We start from the raw sequence: 10,335 nt of genomic DNA, 5'->3' as shown, positions 1-10,335 counted from the left end.
GGGAGGAGGAGGGAAGGAGGGAGGGAGGGAGAAAGGAGAGAGAGAAGGAGAGGGGAGAGGGAATCGAGGGGAGTAGGAGAGCTTGAAAGAATCCCTGAACTGGTCTTGAGACAGCCCCTCACCCGCACTGAAGCTGGCAGCTTTTGCAAAGCGTCCAGGGAAGGTAAAGAAACTTCTACTTGGAGGCTTGAGGAGGGGGCTGAGGGAGGGAGACACAGGCACACAGCTGACATTTCCTTTTCTCAGTAAAGAGGGAAGGGTATCTGCTTCCTGTCTCTAACAGTCCACTCCCCGCTCCCCTCAGGAGCTCTCAGCCCAGCTGCTGGCCCTGGGGGGTAAGAGGTGGCCAGATCCCCTGGGCTGGGCTGGAGTTGGGGCTGGAGCAGGTGGTCTCCCCTCCCCTCTTCATTGGCATTCACTCCATCAATTTAGAAAAAGAAGTTGCAGGCAGAGGAAGGGGCGGGGCACCCCTACATCCTAAGAAATATAAAAAGATAGATGTGCTAAATGGAAGTGGGGGATGTGGGGGTGGGGCAGGAACCGGGAAGAGCTCAACACACACTGACCAGGAAATCCAAAACCGGGTTTTCCTCTTCCTGTGGTGTTTTCTGACTGGCATTACTGACAGAAGGATGCTGGCTAGGGGTGCTGGAAGATTGGGAACCAGCAGTGTTTTCCAGTTTACCCAACCTCCACCCCCCATCCCATCTGAAGGAAGTTTAGATGCTGAGTGATGTGGTAAACTTAACACTACATAATGTTTTGTCAAAGTAAAGTGCATTCTATGCATTCTGCTAATACTTAATGAGGTCCCACTACAGACTTTCTTAATTTTGTCTCTGCAGTGTACAGCTAAGTAAGAAATGGCGTCTGTTCTTAGATAAGACGTCATGGTGCAGCCCTCAAGTTATCCTTCAAATTAACACTTTTCTGTGTTTTCCAAAAACTAAAGACTTTTCTAAATGAAAGAAAGCACCTGAAAAATCTACATTTATAACTCTAGGAATTTTGACTAGAGTTTAAGTCAGGTTCTTTATCTTGAGAGAAAAAGAAGTAGCTGGATTTTAGCTGTTATTAAGACATACTTTCTGTGTCGAGATTACCATAATGAAGACATTTGTCTATGTTGTTTAGTGCTTTAGGAGATCAGCTTTGTTTTATATTTCAAAGCCCCTAGTTAACTTTCTGTGTATGCAAAGTGGCAGTGCATGAAGTACCCAAGGACAAATACTTGGATAACAGAAACTGAATATCAAAGTAATATTTGGATAATACAAACTAAACTTCTATAACTTGTTGGCAATAGATCTCCACTTTGAAACACTGAAAATTACTTGGCTTTCTCATACCATAATCCATGAATCTGATAAATACCAGGCCACTACATAAACTAGTAGCCCAATACAGGTGAATTTAATTCTGTGTTCTTTTGAAACTTCAACTACTAGACTTATAGTTTGGGTGAAAATAAAAATACTGATTAAATGAAAATAATTGGGGATAGTTAAAGCATAAGCTGGTCATCTGAGGTCTTACCTTGCGGTTGAGCTGCAATATAATTTCACACAGAGGCCTAGGCTCATCTGTCCCTCAATTTAGTGGAGCTTTTGTAGCCTGCTTCAAAATTCTTCAAATTCTTTCTTGCCTTATACTCTAATGTCATAGGGAGAATCCTTGGGTTTTCTTTACAAAGTAACTTCCCACTTTATTTATTTATTTATTTATTTATTGAGAGACAGAATCTTTATCACCCTTGGTAGAGTGCTGTGGTATCACAGCTCACAGCAACCTCCAGCTCTTGGGCTTAGGTGATTCTCGTGCCTCAGCCTCCCGAGTAGCTGGGACTACAGGCGTCCACCACAACACCTGGCTATTTTTTGTTGCAGTTTGGCTGGGGCCAAGTTCGAACCTGCCACCCTTGATTTATGGGGCTGGTGCCCTACTCACTGAGCCACAGGTGCTGCCCTTAATTTCCCATTTTAACAGAAATTTTGGATAAACAAATGAAAGTTCTTTGACATTTTTAGAAGTACAATATAAAACAATTGCAAGTAATTTTGGGGGGGGAGGTGTCTGTATTTACAGTCTTACAGTATAGCACAAACTAGGTTTCAAATGTTAAAAGATGCAAAGAGTAGATCATTGAACTTGGACCTGAAAGGCCTCAGGGAGAAACTGAGAAGGAAAGCAGATGAAAAAGAGTTAGAGAGAAAAAAAGGAAGAAATCCATGTATGTGCCAGTATTTTACATGCCTCCTAGATTTAAGGGAAAAATTAGCTATATTATTTACATTTTTGTGTAAGCATTGCTACAATTATTTGTGTTTTTGCTCAAGCATTGCTATAAGTATTATTAATATTTCCTTTATCCTTATAATGACCTGGAAAGCAGATTGGTCTAACATTATTTTCCACAGATTAAAAAAAACCCAATAATTATGAGGACAAGTGGTTTTCCCAGGGACACAGAGGTAATTAGTGGCTAAGGTAGTGAAGGAATCCAGATCTGTGATTTTTAAACTCTCCAGGAAATTCTGCCTCATGCAGATAGAAATAAGATTCGCAATTGATGAATATCAGAGAGAAAAGAGAAAAAAAGGTAATAGTGAATTTTTAGTGCCTAAGTTGCCAACTAAGAAGAAAATATGGATAATTTAATAGATAATAAAAACCATTTATAGTTAATATTTTATAATTATACATAAATATTGATGTATTCTATATCCTTCACCTTCTGGAATTGAAAGATTTTCTTATTCTGTTCTTTGATTGATTTGATATTTAAAAAAAATCTTTTACTTTTTGACAATAATGAAATACAGTAACTGGGTTAGAGTCTGTGTTTGTCCCTGGCCATAGGCAGCTGGAAAGCTTGAACAGTCCACTCTGGGGAGGTCAATGTGAGTGCAGTGGTGGGACCTTAAACCCCTACAGTCTTTGTCTTCTGCTCTTTCATTCACTGAAAAGCTTATTTTTTGGTGATGTTAAAAAATGGTCCATTGGATGATGTTTGGAAGAATAGGAAGGGAACACAGTTCAAAGTTTATTATCCCACATTAGATTGTTGGCAGTGAAGGGAAAAGAGTCATAGCAGCTCTGCTTAGAGATAAACTCTCTGAGTCTTGACAACTGAGTGGTGGGAATCCTGTAAGGAAATCACCATTGAGGGCCAGTGTACACCAGTGTGAACCTTCTGCATGCAGTCACTTCAATATCATCCTGTATGAAACTCTGTGTGCATAAACATTCATAGGAAGCCAATTCTTTCTGACACCGGTAACATTTTCCCCTGCCATTTCTTTGAACTAAGGATTAGAGAGTGTTATTGCAAATTTAATTTTGAAACTTGTATGTGTATTTCAAATCTCTCTCTTTCTTTAGTTGATGTTTTTCTTTTTTTTTTTTAGTTTTAGTTGATTCTTCTTTATGGATATGTAAAATTAGAGAAGTCAGAGCTTGGTTTATAATACCCAGAGGGTAACTGTGCTACGATCAGATCATCAGTAATATCAATGAAGATATTATCATTGGTTCTACTTGTTGCAAGATGCTCAGAAAGCTCTTAAAAACAGCATTTTTAAAATTCTTTATAGCAGCTGTCTCAAGTAAAAGAGGCATTAGAATTAAGTATAGGGGCTCGGTGCCTGTGGCTCAAGCAGCTAAGGCGCCAGCCACATACATCTAAGGTGGCGGGTTTGAATCCCCAGCCCGGGGCCCGCCAAACAACAATGATGGCTGCAACCAAAAAATAGTCAGGTGTTGTGGCGGGCACCTGTAGTCCCAGCTACTTGGGAGGCTGAGGCAGGAGACTTGCTTGAGCCCAGGAGTTGGAGGTTGCTGTGAGCTGTGATGCTATGGCACTTTACCCAGGGGGACAGCTTGAGGCTCCATCTCAAAAAAAAAAAAAAAAAAAGAATTAAGTATAGGAATTAGAGTTAAACCATGCCCCCCCCCTTTTATAATAGGAAAAGGCTTAGAAGCTTTGTATTTTTGAATATATATAACTACTGACCCTGGCAGATGTTATGTGACTAGGATAGTGAGTTATTGAGAAGTTATGCTGAGGTCAGTGTAGGTGTAAGTAGTTGGGAGTTGAAGCGTGGGGAAGCCACCAATTACAGTGCCCTGAGCAATATCCAGATGGTTTTCTTTGTTTATTTGCAGGGCCTTTACTTAGTGAAGAACAGAATTTAGAACACTGTGCAGTTAAGCACTTTACCCACCATTGCACAGCTGCTAAATGGCAGGGTCAAGATTTCAGCCCGAACTAAAGATGCTATGAAGGGTCAAGTGCGATAGCCTTCCACTGAAAAGGCTAACCTAAATTAATTTTATTCAGTGATCATGTATTGAGCGTATGTTAGATGCCGGTAACAGCGAGCTGGGGCTATAGTGGGCAGGTAATCCCTATCTTTGTTGAATTTACATTTTCTACACCGTTTTTTGTAAGATTTCACTGTAAAATCTGATACCTACCAGAATCCATTTTCTACTTAATTCAGAGACCTTCCCAGTGATAGTTATAGTTCATCTTATCTTACTAAGGATATTCTCAATATGAAGTGACCTGGAAACAGCCTCCTCTTTAATCTATCCAACCGTCTACTTGGTTGTGCTTTATTATTGCTGCAGCTGAAATTCTACTATATAAAGCAGTCACTGTTCTTTAATCTCGTCAGTTATTCTGGTCACAGATTGAAGGAGGTTATTTGATCGTGCATATAGAAATTGATCAGGACTGACTGGTTTTGGAGGAATTATGCATGAAGTGGGAATTAGAGTGTATATGAGTAAAATATGCCCTGAGGTGTATTTATGGGCCATGTGTGCTCCTGGATGTATGGTTTGATTGCTGAAGTATGAAAGCAAATGCCCCATTGTCATAGTGCTTAACGACTAATCACACTGACACTTGTTCCCAGATTAGTGCTGTAATTAAGACTAGGCCTATTGAAAATCAAAGACAGTCTGTCAGAACTTCTTTTCTGTATGTTTAATATTTTTCTTTTTTGGTAAATTGCCAGTAATTAACATTTTTCTACTTCTTTTGATTCACTCTATGAAGTTGTCAGGGAAATTAATTGATGTAGAGAAATGTAAAAATGGGAGTCAATGAACTCGTTTTCCATTTTAATCATATGAAAACACTTTGTTGATCTTTCTGTAGAATTTCACAGGCTGAATATGAATTTTGGTGATCTGTTTTAAGATGTTTAAGGGCTTTTATATTTTCAAGAGATCCCTTTCTCGATATTGTTTTGGTCTTTTTCAAAATCTTGATAATGATAGACTTTATAAGATATTTATACACGCTGTATATAAATGTATACACATATATGTGCATATACATACACACATATTTATCTTTAGGAAGGTATAATTTTAAGATTGCATTGTAAATGACAACATCTGAAAGTGTGAAAGACCAAAGAAAACATTAAAAAATAGATATGCATCTTTACCAAATATAGAAATTTAAGTCACCATCAGACATTAATATATATTTCATATTGAGAATAATGATATGTCCCAGTAGAGCAAATGAGAATGTTTAGACTATGTATTTAATGGATTCTTAGTATTAAACGTGATAGTTAGAAGTGTGTTTGAGAGCAGGCTTACATTCTATATATTGAGTGGCATATGCAAATATTTAATTATAGCTATCTTTATTAAGGAAAGTAATATAGAAACATGTACATTCTCAAATGTTTCAACTATAAAAATTGATGTTTCTCATGGGACACAAATATAAGAGGGTCCTTACCTAACAAAAGCAATCAAGGTCACCTGCTTCTGTGTACCCTCAATGAATCCCCAGCAATAAAAAAATAAAAGTAAAAATAAAAATTCATGTTTCTCAATAAGCAATTGCCATGGCTGGAAGATGGCTAGAGGGCCATTAGTGGCCATAAGGCAGTAATTTGATTATTTGTGTTTAATTCCTATTACAGAAACACTTCATTAACTTTTAAGACAGGACTAGAGAGACGTATGGTATTTTTATTTTATAAATGAAGTGAAGGAGGTACGTAAATCTGAGAAAACAGCAGAGCCCAAACCCATCCATCTTAGCTATTAGAACCTTATGGTTGTTATGTTGTCTTTTTTTCAAAGCAGAGACAAAAAACACTAAATGATTAGACCCTGTGATAAACCCTACAATTAGAAGGAAATCAGGAATATGAGTCAATTTATCAACCATAAATAACTAGCAGGCAGATCTCATATTAATCTTTACCTTTGAGTAAAAATATAGGCATGTATTTCTTTATAAATATTTGCGTCCTATATATGTCACAATCCTGTAGATAATTGGTACTTAAAGTATAAGTTTTCTACCTGGTGGTTTCCCTAAGGACGTCATGATCTTCAACATCATTATCTCACTTTGTTAGGGTTTAACAGGACCTGATGGAGCCCCTGGCTCTGTTGGACCAAGGGGACAGAAAGTAAGTTAGCCACCTGTTATTGATTGCTGGTATTAATGAAATGCTGAAGTAGAATTTTATTGTAGTGCTTGCACTCAACTAACATTAAGTTATGAAGTAGCTTAAATATACTTGTTCAACTAAAATTGTATTTAAAACCACGGGGGTGGAGGGTTTTAATGATTTTAATATTTATGCAGTTTTCATATTTACATATTCCTGCTACAAAACGCTTAGTACATGTACAACAAAACTATTTTTGTTTTTAGGGAGAACCTGGTGTACCTGGACCTCGTGGGTTTCCAGTAAGTAAATGAAAAGCAACAGAATTGAAAATACCCTATCTTTCTATTTCTAGGCAAAATTCTGCCTTGTGATTTTTTTAAAATGTAGTTTTCTACAAAGTATATTTGGTAAAGGAGTTTATGATGTATCTAGTATGGTAAGCATTTATTCTGTGAGTAGGAAAATTTTAGAGAAATTCAAACATACAGGTGATATTTCCCAATCAATAACTCCTTCTCTACTCCCAATGATAGAAACCATTTCTTACATAACAACAGAAAAATCTAAGTATTCAGGGTTTACACCATGGCATCACACCATTTTCTTCACAGCTGGTTTTATTGCTAATGAAATATCAACTAATCAGATACTACCAATCATCTGATCCCCTGGGTAGATTTTTCCCTCATTGTATGATCCGGCAGGTGTTGAGTTAGGAATAGAAAATAAACATCCATGTATATACAAAAGGACTGGGTTCTAATGCTGCTTTTTATATTTTATTCTTTGTTCCTGTTTGCTCTTGTCATTAATCTGTATTTTTCCTCCCTTTTTCCTGTTGGTGGCATTTTCTTTGCCATATTTCAGCATCTGTCAACTTTTCCATAGAAACCTATTTTCAGAAGTGACTGACTTGCTGGCCTTTCTCCATATTTTTCAACTAGATCTCAATGTCAACATCTTACAGAGATGCCTTTTAAAAAAATTTAGTGAAATTTGTCAAACATCTATGGGTCTGATCATGAAATGACTTATTGATTACTTTATTATTTTCAAGCATAACATCGGTTTCCCAAATTGATCTATGTATGAAAATGTTCAACTAGAAGTAATTTTTCAAAAGAAGCTTTTAAAAAGTCACACTTTTAGTGTGGGTTAGTAGGGTTGAATATTAAAACACAGTGCCCATGTGAAATTCTTGCTTGTTTTGGCTGCCTAAATATTATTTCTAGAAATCATAGTATCATTATCAGAGGGGGTGTATTGATTCCGTGGGATACGTTATGTATGGGTCTTTTAGAAAGCAAGTCTGGAATGAAAAGCTAACATAAACATGGTATCAGAGACAGCTGTGAATCAAATCTATTGAAGCCACGGTAGGAGAAAAAAGAAAAATGGGAAACCTCAAGGGTAGGAAAAAGAACTTGGAAAGCAACGAGGGGGAATAGAGACTCTGAGTAGCTGAAGTCCAGTTATAAATTCAACACACACTGTTAGGGTCTGTTGTCTCTTAGGCCCTGTGCTAGGAATTGGGTTTAGGAGGATGAATGAAATGTAGTCTTAATTCTTGATTATACACTGTTTAGTGTTGCTAAAGAGATATAAAATGTAAAGGAGATGGAGTGACTAGATTGAAGGTCAAATGTAGCAAGTTAAATTGGGGTCCTTTTGTAGGTTATTTCAAACAAGAGCGACACCATTCAATAAAATGAAAATAATATCTACTGGAATTAGGGTGATTAGGGTGTGGAAATAGCCTTTACTGTCAAGAGGGAGGTATATTTCTGTCCTTTTCCTCCTCTAACTCTCTGTGGAGAATATTTATTTAGGGACCTACTAAACATCATTTTATTGGGAAACTATAATGCTTTGAATGTGGTTTCATATAAAATACCGCATGTGAATAAAATCTGTAAACTTTCTGGTGGCCGTGTGCCTCTTTGCGAGTGATGGTAAGTTCTCTTGAGGACAAACATAGATGGCTTCTATACTTTGATTGTCCTTTAAAAATGTTCTGCAAAATGTTACTGGTTAGCATAGACATCAAAGGAGTGTTTGAGGAGCGGAAACAAGGTGTGCTTCCTTTACCAATATATGATCACCCACACTTTGAAACGAATGATAAAACACAACTACAGACCAGAATGAGGGAGGGAAGAAGAGGCTGAGGGGAGAGGGTGGGGGAGGCTGGATGGCGGGAAGGTAATTGGTGGGACCTTACCTATCGTGCATAATGCAAGGGTACATGTCAAATATATTAAGAGTAGAGTATAAATGTCTTAACAAATAATTGAAGTGAAGGCTATATAAACCAGTTTGATGTAAGTATTCCAAATTGTATATAAAATCAGTACATCATACCCCATAAATACATTAATGTACACAGTTATGATTTAATATAAAACATAGAGGCAGAGCCATATTTGTTTTTCTTTATCCAGTGCTTGCTTCAGAATGAACATCGTACGTTCATTTAGAGATAGTTCATGGTTTATGTTTAATCTGAGCTGTGTCTATGTTCGCATTTATGCTGAATATAAACTGCATGCCATAAACATTTTTATTTTAATCCTGCAGGGTCGTGGTATTCCTGGACCCCCTGTAAGTCTCATTACATCATTTGTTTGTACATGGTCTATAAAAATGTCCTATTTCTCCAATCCCCACTCTACTCTCCAGCTCACACGCTATCCAGTGGCGTTTACAGCATTCTACCTCCATGATCTTAGGTGGCTATCCTGCTAAATATTAATTGAGGAAATTTCTGTTCCGTCCTAATTAAAATTTGGTCAAATGAATTACTGTCTCATTGGAAACCAAAGCTAACACAGCTATGTACTTCTAAGTCTGCTACTTAGCATATTTGACACACTTATGATAGATTGTAAAAATATCCATCAATCACCGAGCTGCTTTGATTTTTTGGCTTTAGGGTCCTCCTGGGACAGCAGGACTCCCTGGAGAGCTAGGCCGCGTGGGACCTGTTGTGAGTACCACAGAGCATTCCCCTAGACATTTGCTGGTTTAATAGAAAGTATTACCAGGAAAGGCAAATTACCCTAACTGTGTGCTTTCCCTTGCAAATCAAAAAATGACAGATGAATTTCATTTTAGTTCATAATATGGATGGGGACTAGGGATGAAATCACTTTTGTGGCGTGATTTTAATTATCTCCTAATGTTTTCGGCTGAATTTTCCCTCTCAATTTCCAGATTGAGTGTCAAGTAAGAGTGTCATTCTCATTTCATAGGCTGTCCAGCAGGAGAGGGGGCCAGTGGCTTTTGTATTAGACTTTGCATGAAGTAAAAAGTGAAGAACCTAAAACTATTACTATGAGTATTTATGTTAGGATCATTTAATTATAATTGAACCAGCAGAATTTAACTTTTCACACTAAACGCTGGACTTCACAAAATAAATTGCTGGTAAAAATGCTTCATGTTTATAGTCAGTGAATGTTTCAAAAATTTGTTGAATTAGCAACATTATGTGAAGGTGGGTAATTGAGAACTCATTGAGGGAAGCAGCTACATGCATTATAAATCCATAAAACTGCTTCTCTACCTGTGCTATTTGTGAATTTGTTTACTTAACAAATGAATAACAAATGATTGCAAAATTAAAATAATCATAAGATGCTTTTGACTTTCTAAGGCAGAACATTAAGAAGGAAAATAGAGTAAGACTCAACATTGCATGTTAAGAACAATTGGAACTATTTTCATCTGAATGGCTTATTTTAAGTTAGCCTTATTTGATTTTCTAACCCACTGCAAGAGAGTGCAGGGATAGAGCAAATGATTGTGGGTGAAGAGCACCAAGTCAAGCACCGCAGAGATTAATCTTCTGTTTCACAGCTTGGGGCTGAGTGCAAGCTTTCCTGAGCTGAGTGCAAGC

General features: G+C 37.3%; 1 protein-coding gene across 2 annotated transcripts in view; it reads left to right on the top strand.

Annotated features, from left to right (window-relative positions):
* COL9A1 (collagen type IX alpha 1 chain) overlaps nucleotides 1-10,335 on the top strand; it is an 87,591-nt gene that overhangs the window by 23,160 nt on the left and 54,096 nt on the right. For both annotated transcript variants that reach the window (XM_012805066.1, XM_012805065.1), the window contains 4 exons: nucleotides 6,399-6,452; nucleotides 6,701-6,736; nucleotides 9,015-9,038; nucleotides 9,370-9,423. In XM_012805066.1, the coding sequence (XP_012660520.1) occupies nucleotides 6,399-6,452; nucleotides 6,701-6,736; nucleotides 9,015-9,038; nucleotides 9,370-9,423 (168 nt within the window). The remainder of the gene's footprint in view (nucleotides 1-6,398; nucleotides 6,453-6,700; nucleotides 6,737-9,014; nucleotides 9,039-9,369; nucleotides 9,424-10,335) is intronic.

Source organism: Otolemur garnettii, unplaced genomic scaffold (assembly GCF_000181295.1).
Source record: "Otolemur garnettii isolate 467f Iridium unplaced genomic scaffold, OtoGar3 scaffold00035, whole genome shotgun sequence".
Lineage (NCBI taxonomy): Eukaryota > Metazoa > Chordata > Mammalia > Primates > Galagidae > Otolemur > Otolemur garnettii.
This window is presented reverse-complemented; position numbering and strand designations above follow the sequence as displayed.